Source organism: Aquarana catesbeiana, linkage group LG04 (genome assembly GCF_042186555.1).
Source record: "Aquarana catesbeiana isolate 2022-GZ linkage group LG04, ASM4218655v1, whole genome shotgun sequence".
Taxonomy (NCBI): domain Eukaryota; kingdom Metazoa; phylum Chordata; class Amphibia; order Anura; family Ranidae; genus Aquarana; species Aquarana catesbeiana.
The window spans coordinates 394,231,382-394,252,220 of NC_133327.1; the positions used below are offsets into that span (position 1 = coordinate 394,231,382).

A 20,839-nucleotide genomic window follows, 5' to 3' on the forward strand; every position below is an offset into this window, starting at 1 on the left:
TGCCTTTCAATCATACATTTTAATAACACATTCTGTCAGATAGAAGGAAAGCAGCTCTCATCCCAATGAATGGCAGGACACCTTCAGTGATTCTCCATTGTGCAGCATTGCATGGCCCTGATGTAGCAGCATCATTAGTGAAATGGGTATGCTCTGCCTCCCCCTTCCCATCATGCCCCCTTTATCATCCCTGCATGCCCCCTTACTTGGCTCCAGCAGATGTAATCGCTGTTTCTGGGATCTTCCACTAGAGCCCATATCTTAGTGAGGAATTTGGGGACACTGGAGCTGGCCTTCATGTTTGCAGTGCGCCAATATTTGTGGTCCCTCCTCTCAAGCTGCTGTTTGGCCTGGAAATCTCTGCCTGTTATCCCCTACTCATTTACATGGTATCCACACACTGTCTACACAAACATGGCCGCGCCCCCTCACGTGACTCGCCATCATCCACATCCGACACAACAGCAAGCCAACCTCCGTCACGTGATTACCACTCACGCCGCGCAGCGTTGCCGAGGCTGTAATACGTTTTTTTTTTTCATTCACAAAGTTTAATTGACAGCGAGTCCGTGCGTGCTGAGACAACCCTGGGTGACTTTCAGCAATCGAGTAGTCTTTGCTGGATCTGAATTGATTAGCTCATCATCATCCAATCATCTCTGGCAAACCTCCAGCTCCCCCCACGTGAAGTTGTACCTCTTATGTAAGGAGGAGCCAAGTCCCGGTCGACGCTGTAGCGTCAGACTCGGGGGGGGGGGGGGGGCGTGGTGTGGTGCGGTGCCTAGTTGGCGCATGCGCTGTAGCTCCGTCTAAGCTCAGTGAGGCCGGGTTGTACTTTGTATTGGGTTCGGGGGGAGCTCGGGACAATGAAGCAGAATTCTAACGTACCGGCGTTCCTGAGCAAACTGTGGACGTTGGTGGAGGACTCGGACACGAACGAGTTTATCACATGGAGTCAGGTAAGTGTCCTTCTGCCCTGAGTGTACATAGGCACGGCTTCCATCTTGTGGCAGCGGCCCAGGCATGATGCCAACCAAGCCTTCTCCACACGCTGCCTGCCTGCCTTCTTGGGCTCGCCTCCTTTCCTCAAGGCTAGGTGTTCTACATTCATTGTACCTCTCTGTCAGTGGACACTTCTCATCCTACATTATAGAATATGTACAGCTCACATCCAATCCTCCTAAACCCCATTCATGTCATTGTTCACAAAGAATGCCAAACCCTCAATCAACACCCTTACACTTCTAGTGTGCCTGGATTGGCTCTCAACAACAAGCCATCAAATAGCTTGTGTCCGAACTGACCACATGTGCAGCACCATGGCAACTGTACACCAGACTGAGGCTAAGGTGGCAGCTTCCTTGGCTTTAAAGGATACAAGGGCTTTGTTCTGCTTAAGCCTGGGTTCACACTGATGAGATACAGGAACCAGCACGATTATCGCATCTCTCCCGCAGGAAGTTAACACTGCCCTCCATGAACCACTGCGGGTGTCATTACAATGGTAATGACACCAGCAGATCGCAGTGCGAACTGTGAACTCGCATAGGAATCGGATTGCATAGGTGAGAACACCCATGCCATCCCGTTCCAGTGCGGGGGGGAAAAGTCCCTGCGTTTTTTCCTGCGAATCCAATGCAAGTTCAGTCATACGACTGTATGGCTGAACTCGCATCTCATAGACCTCGCATGTGATCGGCGCCGCAGGTGTAGGGTTGCCACCTCATCCCTTTAAACCCAAACACATTAATTACACAAGTTCTGAGGCTGATTATGGTGGTAATTAAACTCACTTGGTGCCTTATCTGTATTAAATTAGCCTCAGTACCTGTGTGATTCATACGTGTTTGGGTTTAAAGGGATGAGGTGGCAACCCTACGCAGGTGGGACTCACATGTGATGTCTGATCGCAGTAGTGTGCACCTGGGCTTAAGCAGAATTAAACCCTCCTATCCTTTAGGCTCAGTTCACACTAGGGGCGGCACGACTTGCAGGTCGCCTCACCGAGGCGACCTGCACACGACAGGGGTGGCGACTTGCAAAATGACTTCTATATAGAAGTCTATGCAAGTCGCCTCAAGTCGCCCCAAAAGAAGTACAGGAACCTTTTTCTAAGAACGGTTCCATTGTACAGAACGGGAGGCGACTTGTCAGGCGACTAGGTCACCTGACAAGTCGCCCCCATGTGAACCGGCACTTACAACCCAGGAAGCTACTTCTGTTTGATCTGTAACTGCCACGTGCTGGTGCACGTGTGATGAGTTATGACACCAGGTGTGTGACGGTTTGGTTGAGGACACTAATGTGACGGTTTGGTTGAGGACACTAATGTGACAGTTTGCATTTCCAGCATTCAGGAATGTAACCTTTTTTTTGAAACCGTTAAATCAATAGGTTTAGTTCCGCTTTATGATTTAGTGCTGTTCAAGGGCTCTGGGCTTCAGCAAAATAGCAGCCTCCAGCAAGAAGAAACCAGAGTAATGATGGAGGCTGTTTACAGCACACACTAAATTTGGTAGCATAATCATTCTTTTGGAATGTATGTTCCTTGCTAAAGAACATGATTTTTATCAAGTGGTTATGGATAAAGTTTGCTTTAAAACAGAATTAAACTCTCATATCCTTTACAGCCAAGGAAGCTGCTTCTGTTTGAAACTGCCATGGTGCTGCACATGTGATCAGTTATGACGCCAAATTTTGATGGTTTGACAGTTTATCAAATGTGACAGTTAGCAATCCCAGCATTCCAGGAATGGAACGGTTTTTGAACTAGCCATAACTTTTTTGGTTATGGGTAAAGTTCCACTTTAAAAGCGGTATTAAACCCAAAAGCAAACATTTTATTGTACTGCAGCTTACCAATTCAAAAGAGGAAGTAAACCCTGATGGGTTTTACTTCCTCTGTTTCCCTGCAAAGGTAAAGCATAATGGGCTACTATGCATAGCATAGTAGCCCATTATGTGTCACTTACCAGAAATCGAAGCCAGCGATGCCACCGAGGTCCCCACTAGCAGCGAGTGTCCATCTTCCTTCCGGGGGCTGTAAATACCGGCTCTGTGACTGTCCGGAGTTGCGTGACGTCACTCCTGCAAATGTGCATGAGAGCCGCCAGCCATGGCATGACCCCTTTAGAAACGGCACAATCTGTCCTTTCTAAAGTGCGCATGCGCCGTAGACATCAGCGCACGGCTTTATTGTAAATATCTCCTAAACCATGGAGGTTTAGGAGATATTTCCAGCACATACAGGCAAGCCTTAATATAGGTTTACCTGTAGGTAAAAGTGGTTGCTATGGGGGCACCTGAGCGAGCCACAGCACCCTGTGTCCATTCAGACATGGAGCTGTGGCCCCGCCCCTTTCTCTCATTGGCTGACTGACTTTGACAGCAGCGGGAGCCAATGTCGCAGTGCGACTGTCTCAGCCAATAAGAAGGGGAGTCCTAAGCAGCCAAGATACTCATGCAACATTGCTGGATGTAGAGGGAAATCGGGTAAGTATTAGGGGGGCTGCTGCACACAGAAGGGTTTTTTCTTAATGCACAGAATACATTAAGATTGTGGTGGAGAGTTTGGCTATACGTAACCAATCTCACCTGGGCTAACACGCACCCCTTTGCCATAATGGTATAATGCACCTTTAAATAACCCATGTCTCCCCTTTTCCCCAGTAAACAGCCATACTCACCATCTCAACTCCCATCGTTCCTTTATCTGCCCAGGAGGGCAGAGACTCTCTGCTTTTTATTCACACACACAGGATGTGACATCACAGGATATGACCAAATAAGGATATGACAACACAGAAAATCATGGCCCCAACATCCAATCGCTTCCTCCATGCAAAATGACATCACAAGAAATGACACTAAAGGGGAGGGCATCCACAGGAGTGGGAGGGAGAAGTGTACATGTCTCATCCACTCGAGGCATGTACATTGCCCCCTCTGCCCAGCCTAATGCATGCACATGTCCCATCTTTGTCAGTATGGAGCCCACTCAATACTGCTCAGAGTAACCAGTATCTAGTAAGATCATTCTAATTGTTCTTACAGGCTTGAGAAGATCTGCGGGGACATTGCTACTGGTGTTGTCAATATACGGTTCGAGTATATTAACAAGGCAGATATCAATGCCCTCTTAATAAAGTAGATATGTATCCAAAAGGGATAGCATAGCCACACAGAGATATAATAATGTTTCTCTTGTTATGCAGACTTCACTTCTCTAATGTGCATAGACATTTGAAGGCAAGAAGTCCAGTGCATTGCACTTGATACTTACAAACCGGAAAATGCCCACACACACAGAACATGTCACCAAGCCCATGAGAAGGTTTTCATACTGACGGTTTTACCGCTGGTCCCGATTCAACCCAAGTGCGCTCTACTAGAGCGCTCCTTGGTTAAATCAGACACAGGGAGACTGATGACAATCTATAAAACACACATCCTAGAATAAAATGTCCAAATGAGTCCATATAATAAAAATTTCCACAACAATTTACAATCACTTTAATGTGATGAATCGCAAGCAGTTTCCCCCACTGTTCCTGTGTGTACCCAGGCTTGTCTTAGTGACTTCTACATGTGATTTGGACAGGAATCACACTGCATTTCTTTTCACATGCGATTTGTTGCAGTGCAATTTTAGTCCATTCATGTATCTGCTTCAATTGCACTGCAAAGGAATCGGTATCGGCCACCACATCTAAGGATTGGTAACCTGCAGTATCTTAAGACCCCTTTCACACTGGAGGCATTTTTCAGGCACTTTAGCACTAAAAATAGCGCCTGAAAAAAGCCTCAGCTGCAAACCCAGTGTGAAAGCCTGTAATAAGGCTTACCTGTTAGGTAAAATGAATATCTCCTAAACCTACACGATTTAGGAGATATTCCAAGCTCCTTGCCGGAACGGAGGACGTCATTGGAGCTCCGGCCACTTTACTACTGCTTAAATAATTAATACCTTTTTTTTTTTTTTTTTAAAGGTGAATTTCTCCTTAAAGCATGCCACGGATTACTAGATTTTTTTTTTTTACCTTCCTCCACAAGGGGGTGCAGGAAGCTTTCCCAGCCGGTAGAATACAATGATTACTGCTAGTGGCTATAGCCACTAAACATAATTGCATGCAAAAAAAAGACAGGCTGATTGTGTACCTAAGTTGATGGATCGACTTTGGTATACAATCAGCCTGCCCATACATGATCTAAAGACCCTAACCGTCTCTTCTGTCATAAATGCATCCCCCTGCCTGTCAGCGGTAATGTATAGTAAGCTACACATGGGCAGCTCAGGGAACATTTACAACACCCACTCTGTGCCGTGATGAAGTGACTCCTGTGCCTTTGCTTGGGGGTGGAATCATCGTGGTCCTGGCCATTCAGGCAGGGAGAGTGAACTCAGATGGAAGCACCTAAGAACTGACAACACAGGGTGGAGAGCATCCTTTGTCAGGTAATGGTCATAATGTTCTAGTGTGCAAAGGAGAAAAGATCTGGTGTCACCCGTAGAACACCTCCATCCCAATAGTAGAACAAAACACAGAAAAGTCGTCCTGGGACTTTGAGTGAAGTGAATACGGATAGCCAATGAACATACCAGAAGTAAACATATTCTCAATATTTATTCAAATAATATCATACACACATAAATTAGCATGTCAAGGGTGTCAAGCTGATAAAATAGTACAGTACAATGTAAAAAATGTCATGGACATACAGTACATATAAAATGCAGTGCCACAAGCATCTAATATAACCCTACGCATTTTGCGAGACAAAGCTCGCTTCTTCAGGGGTGGATGCGTGTGTAGTATATCTGAAATGATAATCATCACCACTGTGTTACATACTTGTTTATTTCAGATATACTACACACACATATTCACCCATGAAGAAACAAGCCTTGTCTTGTAAAATGCGTGGGGTTACGTTAGATGCTTGTGGAACTGCATTTTATTTGTACAGTATGTCCATGACAATGTTTACATTGTAGGGTACTATTTTATCGGCTTGACACCTATCTATACTTTTTTTATGTGCGTATGACATTTTTTGAATACATCTTGAGAAAACCACAACATAGTGCAGCATGCTGTAAAAGGCACACAAGTGTTAGTGTATTTTCTGATGGAAATGAGCCCTTCATTTACTTCACATTTACATTGGTTTTCAGCCGACGTTAGCGGTAAAGCGCTTGTTTTAGCTGCACTTTGGCGGGGAGCTTTTAACCCCAAAGAAGGGTTTAAAAGCGCCCATGATGCGGCGCTGCCTATTCATTCTAATGGGCAGAGGTGGTGGAGGAGCAGTGTATACACCGCTCCAAAGATGCTCCTTGCGGGACTTTTTTCCCTGTCCTGCAAGTGCACCGCCCCAGTGTGAAAGCACTCAGGCTTTTACACTGGGGTGGCTTGAGAGCAGTTTTCAGGTGCTATTTTTATCACTAAAATGCCTGAAAAACGCCTTCAGTGTGAAAGAGGTCTAAAACTGGAGAGTGCAAAATCTGGTGCAGCTGTGCATGGTAGCCAATTAACTTCTAACCTCAGCTTGTTCAGTTAAGCTTTTGACAAAAAAAAGAAAAAAAACTGGAAGCTGTTTGGTTTATATGCAGAGCTGCACCAGATTTTGCACTCTCCAGTTTTAGTAGATCAACCTCACTGAGAAGGGAAGAACAAGGCTGTCACAGATCAAGTCCAGGTTTCGTTAAACCTGAGAAAATAAGTGGTCTGGTGACTGAAAAGTGTATTTGAAAAGCATGCCTTTACATTGATGCAGTGACCAGCATTAGTAAATGTGCTCTAAACTTTTACTTTTTCTGCTGTTTTGTAAACCTTATTCATTTTTATTTAGAATGGTCAGAGTTTCTTGGTCCTTGATGAACAACGATTTGCAAAAGAGATCCTGCCCAAGTACTTCAAGCACAATAACATGGCCAGCTTTGTGAGACAATTAAACATGTGTAAGTAAAGTAATAGACTGGTACGCATGCATCAAGCGTCATATAAAATTGATATTGCATTCATTTGAGACAAAATAATGTTTTGTACATCTTTTTATTGCTAGTGGAACTTGCGATTGTTCATTAAAGGGAACTTTAACCTAATGGATGCGGATTGAATGACATATTGACTTAGAAAGGTGCATAGTAGATTCTTTCCTTCTCCACACTACCTGAAAATTGCTGAGCCCCTTCTCCTAAGTGATATGATTTTCCACTTTGTGTTTGCTTTGTGCAGCACAGTCAGCATGAAGTCCTTCTTTTTATTTTTTTTATTTTTTCTCTGCGCAACGAGTTACAATGCAAACTACCACATTGCAGCGCTGCTGCATTGAATATGATTAAGAAAAGTTCTAACCAAATATATACAGTGAAATGCCCCAGGATCAGTGTATTGGAACTGTTCCTTCCAGTGAACTCCATTGGCCATGCGTTCAGCACTTGCTTTTTCACCTTGTTCACCTTCTTGCAAGCACCAACAATTTTATTCCTTTTGACTGACCCTAAACACACATTTGTGGTAGTGGTGACCAGTTCAGTTTACCAGATGCAGAGAGCGCTTATAAATGTTACCTTTTTTTTATAATGACTGAGATTTTTAGAGGCATGGCTGATATTAGTGTCTAACTACAGAAGTTTTTTTTATGCTTTAAGATGGTTTCAGAAAGGTGGTCCATGTTGACTCTGGAATTGTGAAGCAGGAGAGGGATGGACCAGTTGAATTTCAGCATCCATACTTCATTCAAGGGCAAGACGAGTTACTGGAGAATATCAAGAGAAAGGTAATAGGAATGCTTGTTTTAAAGTAAATCTGTTCTTTTATTAAAACCTTCCAGACTACAAAACACAAGACACCATAAGATCAGTGAAAGTGATATTAAAGGCATGAGTACTGTTGGCTGGGGACAGGGTTACCTTCTGGCTTCTAATAATTGGATTGAATGCAAATGTTGTTAATAGAAAATGGATCTTGAAGCTGCATTCTGGGTTAAAATTATTATATAGATATATAGATATATAGATATATACATACAGGGGGTCCCCGGGTTACAAACAAGTTAGGGACTGTAGGTTTGTTCTTAAGTTGAATCTGTTTGTAAGTCGGAACAGGTAAATTTTTTAATTGTAGCTCCAGCCAAAAAAACAATTTTTAAGCTTTTTGGATAGCATAGGGAAGGGTTAACACCCCTGTAACATTTGTTTTGCTGTGTGTGCCCCTGTTCAGAAGATTTCACCTCACTTTCTGTCCCAATGACAATTGGATTTTGAAAATTTTGGGTTGTTGTGGAAACAAGCTTTGGTGATAAAGCATCAGTGGAGACACCTTTTCCCCATAATGGCTCTTACAGGAGTGAATTTCCCTTCCTTGGGGTAGATTTCCTCTCACTTCCTGTGGTCTCCTTCCGTTTGTAAGTAGGAGTCGTTTGTAAGTCGGGTGTTTGTAACTAGGGGACCCCCTGTATATCTATATCTATATATATATATATATAGATATAGATATATAGATATATCTATATATCTATATATCTATATCTATATATATATATATATATATATATATATATAGATATATATATATATATATCTGTGTGTGTGTATATGTGTGCCTTGCAAAAGTATTGACGCATCATTTAACTTACAGAACATGCTCACAACTTTGAAGATCTTTTTTTTTTTTTTTTTTTTTTTTTTTATTGTGAAGCAAACCACAAATAGGACAAAATAACAGAAAAAGTCAATGTGTGTAACTATTTACCCCCTTAAAGTCAATACTTTGTAGCGCCACCTTTTGTGGCTATCACAGCTCCAATTTGCTTTGGATAAGTCTCTGAGTTTGCCGCATCTTACCACTGGGATTTTTGCCCATTCCTCTTTGCAAAACCGCTCCAGCTCCTTCAGGTTGGCTGGGTTGCGCTTGTGAACAGCAAACTTTAAGTCTGTCCACAGATTTTCTATTGGATTGATGTCTGGGCTTTGACTAGGCCATTCCAACACATGTTTCTCAAGTGTTGCTTTAGCAGTGTGTTTGGGGTCATTGTCCTGCTGGAAGGTGAACCCTCCGTCCTAGCCTCAAATCACACAGAGTGGTACAGGTTTTGCTCAAGAATATCCCTGTATTTAGCACCATCCATCTTTCCCTCAACTCTGACCAGTTTCCCAGTTCCGACTGGGTGATGTGATGTAGGCAGGTTGGTAACCACCGCTGCAGGTAATTGGGTTCAAATATAACACCAGTGTTCCATCACTTACCAAAGATTCATAAGGGGTTAAATCCCCTTACAGGACGACCTATAGTGGTAGGTATAGGCTCCTTAAATGAACTTTTAGGGGAGTGGGTCGACTCCCATTTACAACCAATAGCCACTAGCCTCCCTGGTCATATAAAGGATACAAACAATTTGTTGAATAAACTCCAAGACATCAAATGGGAAGACAATTTTAGATGGATCAGCTGTGATGTGACGAGTTTATACTCTAGCATCCCACACCATCTGGGGATCCAGGCAGTCACTTATTTTCTTAGAAAAACGGGTAAATTCTCTCTGATGCTTCAGGAGTTTATTTTGCAAGCTCTAGAGTACCTTTTAACACACAATTTCTTCATGTTCGACGGGGACTATTTTCTCCAAAAATGCGGGGCCTCTATGGGAGCCAAATTTTCCCCCTCACTGGCCAATATTTATATGGGCTGGTGGGAGAGGTCCTGCATCTTTGGACCAGATAGTCCCCGCCGTAAAGACACTGTCTTTTTCTGTCGCTTTATAGACTTATTGTTTATCACATCAGATGGAGAGGCAGATTTAGACAGTTGGCTTGCATACTTAAATGATAACTCACTTAATTTAAAGTTTACCGGAAATCTGCAGGTCAGTTCCATAGATTTTCTTGATGTGAAACTGGCAGGGTCTGGAGATACCATCCAATCCAGCTTGTATAGAAAACCCCTCAGTGGTAACACTCTACTCAGAGCCGACTCTGCACACCCTAAACACACAATCAGAAGTATACCATACAGCCAGTTCTTGAGGTTAAAGCGTCTATGTAGTTCCTCTGAAGTTTTTGAAGCAGAGGCCAAAAGTATGGCGTATAGGTTTAAAGCTCGAGGTTACAAAGACACATCAATACTAAAAGCATTTAACACAGTAAAATCCATCCCAAGATCCACACTTCTAAACAAAAAACCACATAGAAAAACCCAACATAAAAGAGAAATATCCCCTGGGGCTCCGGTCTTTTCCACCTCATACAGTACAGAATTTAACATAATAAAGAAAATTATTGTGAAACATCTTCCGGTACTGTACAATGACCCAATATATAACAACATCCTCTCCAAAGGGATTAAGGTTGTTTCTCGCAAAGCACCCACGTTGGGACGCTCATTGTCTCCCAGTCTATTCACAACCAATCGAACCAAATCCAATTGGCTCAATTTTACAGGCAACTTTAAATGTGGAATAAAAACTTGTAACTACTGCGGATACATTTAAAACGGGCCAATACATAAAATCATGTAGCAGTCAAAAAGAGTTTTTGATCCCCGTCTTTATAAACTGCAATACCAAATTTGTGGTGTATGTTATTACATGCACCAGCTGCCAGGTACAATATGTTGGACGCACAACACGACGTCTCAGAGATAGGCCACATGATCACCTGTATAATATTGAGAAAGAGATTTTAACAAATGTATCAAAACACTGGATTCTTACACACCACAAAAACACCTCCAGTTTGGTTATTCAAGGGATTGAGAAAATTATGACACCGGTGAGAGGAGGAGACAGATTCCAGATATTGTGTAAACGAGAAGTCCTTTGGATATTCTCATTAGACACCAGAATCCCACGGGGGTTAAACTTTGAGTGGGATGTTTCACTTTTCTATGAATAAAACTTCTGAAGACACGTCCAGCAATATATTTGTGCCTCTCTCCCCTCACCTCTCCTTCAAGCCATGCATTCACACACTAACCCCAATTAAGAAATCGCATAGGAGCTTACATTGAAACGATACAACAGCTTGGTCTCGCATAGCCTGGTTTTAATATTCCTTTTTCCTTTTTTACATAACCTCTGCAATTGGCTTATTTTATGAGGTCATGTATCCACCCATTTATATGGGTGAACGATTAGAGATACATTTATACATTCATATCAAGAGGACATTATTGGTCATATTTACCAACTTTTTGGTTTGTTTGTTTGTTCAAGCTCTATTTCCAATTAGACATTATTGTTCAACGGTAGCTGTACGCAAGCTAGAACACCAGTTTCATAGGAATGGCCCTTATAATTATGTACGAACATGTCCACTTTTACCTTTATAGGGTCTCTATGTACATTATCCTATACTGGGGGTTATAGCGAGTAAAGAGGTACACCGTCTACATGTTTATTCGGTTATTCATCTAATTGAAACGGTATTCACTCATAGACATATGCATTTTAATGCCATACTTCAAATGGAAATGAATAGCGATATATACTTAGACGTTGCATTTTTCTTCCTTACCTCATATAGTTCTGTTCACATATTTAAAGACGATTCCTCAAGAGATGTGATTGCTTTAAAACAAGACGCTTAGTAAACGTTAATTTTGTTGCTTAATCAAAATGAATACATTCATGCTGATGGATATATGTTTTTAAAAGTATGTTTTTGTGAGTTGGAGCCACGGAATTATTAGTGTATATGTCTTATTGCCCTTTACTCCCAGTTTATGTGTTATAAGTTCGACATTTATATAAGTAGAGATTGTATGGGAAACATTCACTCACACATAGACCATTTGGATTTTTGACACAATTGATCGTGTTCTCCAGTCAAGATACTGACACCTTGTCTAGTTTTTATTTTATTTTATATATACTTTCACGATGGCTGATGTTTTTCGTTGTGTGTGTGTGTGTATACATACACATATAAAGTGTTTTCTATTTTTTCTTTTTCTTCAATTTCACTCTTTTAGATTGTCGCACACACATGAACGCACATACACATGCATTTATAAAGTATTTATCTTTTTCTGTTGATTTCAAAACACTAAAAAAGCACTATATACATATACACTATATTTACATCTCAAATTTTAGTAGATTTTATATAATTTTATGAAATTTGAAAGATACACAAACACTGTTATAGGTCTTCATATATAAGATTTCATCCTTCATAAAACAGTTTCCTTATAACGCTGTTTTTTATAATATTTTTATTTTTATAATATTTGCGAACAGGGTAGATATATAACATCATCCACACTATTTCGTGGCCACCAGCTCACACATCTCACACATACCCGCATCCATCTACATGATGATTCACACGTTCATACGTTTAAACGTTAGCCTTAGCACCTATCTCAGTCTCGTGGAAAAAAAGGAAATCGTATACTTCCCTAACTTTCCTTCTTCAAAAAGTTTTTTAAAGAAATATACACTTTTTATCCATAGATATTTTTGCATTGTTTATATGAACATTTTGTTCACACATTTATGTCTTCAATAAAGATTCCACTATAGAATACACATCCAATTACTTCTAAGTTAAGATCCCATACAATCCAACGATCAGCTGTTCAGAGTTGCACAATCAATTTGGGGTCATGTGTGAGACGTATAAAGTGGTTATCACTTTCGTACAAACTAGCTATGGGAGCGTGAAACGCGTTAGCGGTTATGCTGCATTATTCCAACAGAGCCATGTACAGATTTTAAATCATGTTATTTTTTCAATAAAGAAGATTTTATTTTCATTATTCCAACCCGGAGTGCGGCTGTCCAGATCTTCCATTGCACCTAAACCATTGGGTGATGTGATGTGTTGGGTTTGTGCCAGACAGTGTTTTCTTTGATGGCCAAAAAGTTCAATTTTAGCCTCCTCAGACCAGAGAACCTTCCTCCATACATTTTGGGAGTCTCCCACATGCCTTTTCGCAAACTCAAAACATGCCATTTTGTTTTTTGCTGAAAGTAATGGCTTTCTTCTGGCCACTCTGCCATAAAGCCCAACTCCTGGAGCGTACGGCTTATTGTTGTCCTATGTACAGATACTCCAGTCTCTGCTGTGGAACTCTGCAGCTCCTCCAGGGTTACCTTAGGTCTCTGTGCTGCCTCTCTGATTAATGCCCTCCTTGCCCGGTCCGTGAGTTTTGGTGTGCGGCCGTCTCTTGGCAGGTTTGCTGTTGTGCCATGTTCTTTCCATTTGGTTATGATAGATTTGATGGTGCTCCTAGGGATCATCAAAGATTTGGATATTTTTTTTATAACCTAACCATGACTTGTACTTCTCAACAACATTGTCCCTTACTTGTTTGGAGAGTTCCTTGGTCTTCATGGCAGTGGTTGGTTAGTGGTGCCTCTTACTTAAGTGTTGCAGCCTCTGGGGCCTTTCAAAAAAGTGTGTATATGTAATGACAGATCATGTGACACTGAGGCACTTTACAGGCGCTATGGTGCTAAAAATAGCGCCTGTAAAGAGCCTCGCCTGCCTGTGCGCTTGCAGGACGGTCAAAAAAGTCCTGCAAGCCGCATCTTTGCAGCGCTATAGGAGTGGTGTATACACTGCCCCTAAAGAGCCCCTGCCCATTGAAAACAATGGGGCAGCGGCGCTTTGGTGGCAGTTTTAACCCTTTTTTGGCCGCTAGCAGGGATTAAAACCGCCCGCTAGTGGCTAAATAGTGCCGCTAAAATGACGGTAAAGCGTCACTAAAAATAGCGCCGCTTTACCGGCGCCCGCCCCAGTGTGAAAGTAGCCTTAGATTGCACACAGGTGGACATCATTTCACTAATTATGTGACTTCTGAAGGTAATTGGTTGCACCAGAGCTTTTTATGGCCTTTATAACAAAGAGAATGAATACGTACACACATGCCAATTATCAGTTTTTTATTTCTGAAAAATAGTTTTATGTATATATTTTCTAATTTTACTTCACCAACTTAGACTATTGCGTTCTGATCCATCACATATAATTCAGATTAAAAAAAAACATTGAACTAAAGGCTGTAATGTAACAAAATAGGTAAAAAGCCAAAGCCAGGGGGGGTGAATACTTTTGCAAGGCACTGTGTGTTACACTATTATCTATATCTATAATCTCTAATGATTGTCCATGTGTAGCTAGTGCTCCATAGGTGAAAAACTTTTATTTTTATTCATCCTGGGCGTAACGCTTTGTGAATCGTTATCATTATAAGCAATTTACAGGTAACTACAATGTAGTTCATACATGGCAAATGTCCAGAAAGCCTTTTCCTGAGTTTAGCTTTTATCTGTAATTTATTTTTCCCACAACTAAAGAGAATTTGGGGGTGCTGTCTAAATTTTAATGCAAATACTGGCATTCAGAAATTTGCTATTTCAGTAGGGTCTTCTGCAAAGTTTAGGGGTAGTGGCAGAGAATATTTCTTAGAATAGAGGTACGATGAGGAATTGGTGGTACCTACTAATTTAGGATTGCACTGATTCTGGATTTTTATCGGCAAGTACTGATCCCTTGGTCAAGTACTCGCTGATGCCGAGTACCGATACCTTTTGCGGTGCAATTTGAGCCCATACAAAAGGAATGGACTCAAATTGCACTGCAAAGAATAGCATGCAATTTGAACAGAAAGTGTTGCAATTCCTGTACAAATCGCATGTAGTTTCTCACTGCTCCTGTGTGAACCTAGACTGAAATCACTGACAAGTCTGGATTCACACACTAGCGGTGGGCGGAACCACATGTGGTTCTGACAGGAATTGCACCGCATTCCTGTTCAAATTGCGTGAGATTCTTTGCAGTGCAATTTGAGCCCATTTATTTAGTACGGGCTCAAATCGCACCGCAAATGGTTTCTGGTCTCGAAGCATTACTCATGAAAGTACCCAGTATCCGTGCAACCCTACTACTAGTTATTGCTTCGTTTTTTATATAGATAGTTTTATTAGCAATACAAAAATACATAAAAAAAAAAAAAAAAATAGTAAGATTGCACGTAAACATTTTTAATAATCATATGGGCTTGGTTGCTTGTTGCTTGTAAAATTTTGATTGTGTGTTTGTTTTTTTTTTTGTTTGCCAGGTATCCGCCACAAGACCTGAAGAAACTAAAGTGAGACAGGAAGATATATCAAAAATTTTAAATAATGCTCAAAAAGTTCAGATGAAACAAGACACTATTGATTCGCGACTGTTCACGTTGAAGAGGTATGTAGTTTCATAATATTTAGGTAGCATTACCAAGTCTGAAGTGTGTATGTATGTATGTATATTAAAAAGTAGCAACATGTACATCAAGCCAAGACTCTTCTTTAGGGCTGTTTCTGCATACTATTTGATGGAAACATTTCCCATGAATGATTATGATGATTTCATAAACCAGGATGGTAGGATGCTGGCTTTAGCTGCAATTGCTGCTTATGCAAGGACCTTGCAAGGAACATTGTGCTTCAAAGTCCACCATTACATGATGGATAAAAAATCTGATTGCAAAAGTATTCTCAAAGAGAAACCTCCTCCTGTTCTTTCGCGTGCCGATTTTACCAGATCTGTGAGCGTTTTCTGGGTATTTCGGCACCAAGCCTCTGTAGCCCTATTGTGCAAGGCCACCAGCTGGTCTTTTGTTCATACATTTTCAAAGTTTTACCAGGTGGATATCTAATCTTCTGATGCATCTTTTGTCTACAAGGTTCTTGCAGTGGCTCCCTGAGGTCTTCTTACCCTTGTTGTTGGGCCTGTTGGTGCATTTCTGTTTGCCTTATTGTTGTTCCCCCGTTTTCTTCATTGCTTGGTGATGTCCCATGGTGTATCAATAATCTGCCGGTGTCCTGTGCTGTTACAATTAAGATGAGATTGAATTTTGACTAGCCTGTAAATTCCATATATTGAGGTACAAGACCTAAGCCAGAGAGAAGTCTTCAGAGCGGTTCCTGACTGTATCCAAAGCTTAAATTGTTTTGCAGGAGTTGGTCTTTACGTGACCGGATGACAGTTGGGCTTTTTTTAAACATTTTGAGAGGGTCATGTTTGAGTCTGGTGTTGCCATTTGGGGGGGGGGGGTGTTAAGTATGCAACAGTTGGCAGTGGGTATACATTCGTTCTTTTAGTTTGCCAAAAAAAGTATACAGTTCCACACTGCATTAAAATATCAACAGGGAAGCTGCTCACATAATATCTTTTACATATTTTATATGCTATAAAGCAAATGCGACTCCCAAAATATTTCTTCTCCTTCTCTGCTTGAAAAATGCTATGCAATATGCACCAATCGTCTGGTAGGAATACCTTGTGTGCAGAGTGTGGTTACCCCCCCCCCCGGATAGAGTAGATTCTTGCCATTACCTGACAATAGCTATGTATCTGTAGGTGATCAGATCCTCTCAGAATGTTCATGCGAGGCATGTCGCTTCAAATGCTGCTTATCACGTGGCAGCGCTTTTTTTCTACAGTTATCTGTTATCCAAAAGTGTTTGATATGATTTGTTACCTTATTGACATTTGGTTTCTTAGTTGGTTAGTGATTGTTAACCTCTATTACTTGAATATCCATTATATTATAACAGATAACCTTTTTCAGGAATGTGCTGTCCTGTCATGTTACTGTTCTATACTGCATACTCATAATTAAAGAATTTTTGTTAATCCAGAATTTTTTTTTTTTTTTCTCAGAGAAAATGAAGCCTTGTGGAGAGAAATAACTGATCTGCGCTCCAAACACTCCCAGCAGCAGCAGGTTATTCGGAAGGTAAGGTAATGCTTTACACTTTGAGAATATTGTTCTTTCTTTAGGCAATCCCTACATTGGGCTTCAGTATGTACAATCTGATTTTTTTCCTTGTTGTGTGTTGCAAAATGGCTGGCGACGCTGTACAGATCCATGGTTCTGATCACTGAAGCCATGAGAGAAATCTGGTTAAAATCATGGACGGGAAACTTGGAATCCAATCGAAGCTGTGTGCACTTTGTGGGAGAACTGTTGCTCGGAACAGAGCATGAATCTGTGCTAGGATGGTCAGCGGACAAGAAGAAAGGATTATTAAGAAACGGCAGCGAAGAGGAATTTTCACCCTTTCATGAAGCGGCAGAAAGATTTAGGAAAACAGCAGCTGAAAGGGCTGGTACTATAGGAAGGGTAAGGAGAAAAGGGGGGGGGGGGGGGGGAGTTCCTGTTAATCTTCCCCCTACCAGCCCAGTGTTTGGGGGTGGAGACTAGGGCCTTTCTCACCCAATGGCAGCAAGTCAAAGATCATCCTTTTCATCCTGCATCTGATATCTCAGGGATAAAGGATAGTTTTTGCAGACCCCCAGAAAGATTATGTACAATGGACCCAACTTGGGCTACAGTATTGATATCCCTCTTACAGGAGATGCTGGATCAAATAATAAGCCTCATCCCACCAGAATGGGGGGGGGGTTTATCCCCACACATTTTTGAGTAAAAAGTCCTCAGGGAAATTCCATCCAATTCTGAGCCTCAACACAGTAAATGCAGCAGTAATATAAAAAACGTTCAAAATGGACTCGATATGTTCAACGTAGGAGTTGTCCCCAGGAGCATTTATGGTTACCCTGGATTTGAGTAACTCATATCTTTACCAATCAGCGAAACATCAAAAATATGCCTCATGTTCAACCTTCTAGTTGGAGAAAACTCGATAACCGTATAGATGGACCAATTATTCCAGCAGTTTGGTAGAAGAGTCTCTTGTAAAAAAAGCTTCCTGACCACCATAGCTTGGAAAAAGAGGCCACAAATGAAAAAGTTCCCCACATGGGACCTCTCAATAGTATCTCAAAGCTTTCTGAAGGAGCCCTTTGAGCCACTGGAGGATGGTTTGCTAAGATTTTTGACTCTAAAAATGATTCTTTTACTTTCCCTGGTCTCCACTAGGAGGGTCAGCAGGTTTCAGGCGTCTTGTTCTGCAGAACCTTATTGCTTTGTCCTGCTGGATAAAGTTGGTGTTCATGCTAGACCCAGCCTTTCTACCAAATGTGACAACTGATTTCCACAGATTGCAAGGGATTAGAATACCTTCTTTGTGCGGAGACTCGAAGAGTGTGAAGGAATCAGAATTTAACCAAATGTAAGTTCGAAGATGCTTACCAGCATACATCGATCGCAATAAAGCACGGAGAATATCCAACATGTTCATCCTTCCCATTTATTTTTTGTTTTATTTTTTTAGGGCCGGAGAAAAAAAAAGGCACGGGGGTCACTTGATGGATGAAATTAATCCCGGAAGTCTATCGGGGGTTCTCCATGATACCACCTACCGATGTTAAAGAGGAAGTAAACCCTGATGCGTGTTACTTTCTCTTTGTTTCCCTGCAAAGGTAAAGCATAATGGGCTACTATGCATTGCATAGTAGCCCATTATGTGACACTAACCTGCCGGAGTAACCCGCGATGTCCCCATCTTCCTCGCTAGTAGCGAGCGTTCATTCTTCACCCCCCTTCCTTCTGGGGCTGCAAACTCCAGCTCTGTGACTGGCCGGAGTCGCGTGACAACACTCCCGCGCATGCGCGCAGGAGCCACCTTTAATGACATGACCCGAGCTAGAAACGGCAGAGCGTGCCCTATCTAACTCCAGCCCATGCGCAGAAGAAATCGCCCTACGGCGATTTGTAAATATCTCCTAGACCGTGCAAGTCAGTGAGATATTTCCAGCACCTACAGGTAAGCCTTAATCTTGGCTTACCTGTAGGTTAAAGTGGTTGTAAAGGGTTTACAACCACTGTAAAGCTCATTCCACCAGGGCCATGTCATGGGCAGAAAGGGCTGGGGCAAGCCAGATCTGCAAAGCCCCAACCCGGTCCAGCTTTTATTTGATCGTTTCTCATTATCGATTTGGACCCTATGCCTGAGGGTCTTGTTCTTTGCCTAGGTTTTTTTATCTTAATGTGGATCGTGCGTTTTACAGTTTTAGATGTAGCCTCTCGCGTGAGCTGTCTTGAAAATTTAGTCAACCGGTAATAACACTTTTTTTTTTTTTTCCTCATCAGATTGTGCAGTTCATTGTGACTTTGGTGCAGAATAACCGATTAGTGAGTTTAAAGAGAAAAAAGTAAGTTGTATGCTTTTATATTTTAAGATCGGTCTGTGATGTACAGTATGCAAACTACTAAACAATTTTCTCTATTATAGGCCTTTACTTCTCAATACGCAGAGTTCTCAGAAATCCACCATTTTACAGACAATGGTTAAAGAAACCGCTGAAGAGACACATCATGTAAGTTCTGGTAGAATCTTCATTTTATGTGTAGGTTGTCTGCACTAGAACTCCAGATAACAAAGCCATATTAGTAGTAACACACTTCATTTGCAGTATGGCATATTTATAAAGATGACTTGTTGAATGTCTCAGGTATGTACTGCAAAACGTCCACACCTCTCTAACATTTGTCAGTTATTGAGTGTAACTGGGCTCCTGCACTTTTGAAAATTCTAAGGCTAAATCCCAGACTATTCTATCCACCCTGTAAATGAAAAGTGTATACCGTATTTATCGGCGTATAACACGCACTTTTTTCCCCTTAAAATCAGGGGAAAGTCGTGGGTGCGTGTTATACGCCGATCCCCGCTATCGCTATGTGAATGTCGGCGATCGCCGCCGACATTTACATAGCGAGTAGTTTCAAATATGGCGCCGCGGACTTCGGAAGGACTCGGCGGTGCTGAACGAGCGCCGCCGAAATCACAGAGCCGAGATACACATAGTCGGGTGTATTCGACTCTTTCCGGCGCCGCTCACTGTCACGCCATTGGACCTGTGTTATGTCCATCATAGGGCGGGACTGGGCGGGACTGTGAGCGGCGCCGGAAAGAGCCGAGAACCCTCGGCTATGTGTATCTCGGCGGCGTTCGTTAACTTCCGCCGGCGCCGAGTCTCTCCGAACTCCACGGCGCCATATTTAAAACTACTTCTATGTGTATGGCGGCGGCGGCAGGAGGCATGGACACTAGGCTGCAGGGACAAGGCTGCACTGGGGACAAGGCTGCATTGATAAGGCTGCACTGGGGACAAGGCTGCATTGATAAGGCTGCACTGGGGACAAGGCTGCATTGACAAGGCTGCACTGGGGACAAGGCTGCACTGGGGACAAGGCTGCACTGACAAGGCTGCACTGGGGCAAAGCTGCACTGACAAGGCTGCACTGGGGCAAAGCTGCACTGACAAGGCTGCACTGACACTGAAAAGGCTGCAATGACACTGAAAAGGCTGCAGATGAACACTGATGAGGCTGCATTGATGGGCATTTTAATGTAAGTTTCTTTTCCTTAAACTTCCCTCCTAAAAGTTTTTTTCCTTAAAATTCTCTCCTAAACTTGGGGTGCGTGTTATACGCCGGCGCGTGTTATACGCCGATAAATACGGTACTTTAAAAAGGAGGTCCAGTCTCCTGACGAAAAATTAAGTCAGCAGCTACAAATACTGCAGATGCTGACTTTTACTGTATGGACATGTACCTGTTCAGGGAGCCCACAATGTCGGCACCCCAGCCGATCTTTCGGGATTGGCTGTCGGGTGCAGCCGCTGCCATTCCCCTTCAGGGAACCTGGCAATAAAGCCTTTTGGCTTTACAGCCGGTCCCCTCCTGCGCATGTGGTTTCTATTTGGTGCAAGAGGAGGGGGGCAAACTTCTGAGAGACCGGGCCGCGGAGGCGTCTAGGAGCCTCTAATGTTTGGGCAGGACTTTTTTTTTCACTGATATCCTAAACCTCTTGACTTTGCATAGATGTGTGCTAGATCTTTTTAATTTAGGTGAACTAAAGAATTGTAGAGCTACAGTTGTTGGGGGCCGACTTATGAAAGTGCAATATAAGAAAAATTATGTTTTTATGAAATTTTAAACGC

General features: G+C 42.2%; 2 protein-coding genes across 9 annotated transcripts in view; one reads left to right on the forward strand and one right to left on the reverse strand.

Annotated features, from left to right (window-relative positions):
- Positions 1–727, reverse strand: part of LOC141140242 (heat shock factor protein 2-like) — a 60,052-nt gene extending 59,325 nt beyond the window's left edge. For 2 of the 5 annotated variants that reach the window (XM_073627179.1, XM_073627178.1), the window contains exon 1: positions 207–480. In XM_073627179.1, the coding sequence (XP_073483280.1) occupies positions 207–299 (93 nt within the window). In that variant the 5' untranslated portion in view covers positions 300–480. Of the gene's footprint in view, positions 1–206; positions 481–696 lie in introns of those variants that run through there. The other 3 variants (XM_073627180.1, XM_073627177.1, XM_073627181.1) reach the window with 3 other exon arrangements.
- A 37-nt stretch (positions 728–764) lies between these two features.
- Positions 765–20,839, forward strand: part of HSF2 (heat shock transcription factor 2) — a 31,294-nt gene continuing 11,219 nt past the window's right edge. For 3 of the 4 annotated variants that reach the window (XR_012243907.1, XM_073627174.1, XM_073627175.1), the window contains exons 1-7: positions 765–959; positions 6,850–6,958; positions 7,652–7,779; positions 15,066–15,190; positions 16,652–16,727; positions 18,987–19,048; positions 19,129–19,213. Coding sequence is in view for 3 of the 4 variants with exons in the window: in XM_073627174.1 (XP_073483275.1) it covers positions 867–959; positions 6,850–6,958; positions 7,652–7,779; positions 15,066–15,190; positions 16,652–16,727; positions 18,987–19,048; positions 19,129–19,213 (678 nt within the window). In the remaining variant the exon portion in view is untranslated. The remainder of the gene's footprint in view (positions 960–6,849; positions 6,959–7,651; positions 7,780–15,065; positions 15,191–16,651; positions 16,728–18,986; positions 19,049–19,128; positions 19,214–20,839) is intronic. The other variant, XM_073627176.1, reaches the window with a different exon arrangement.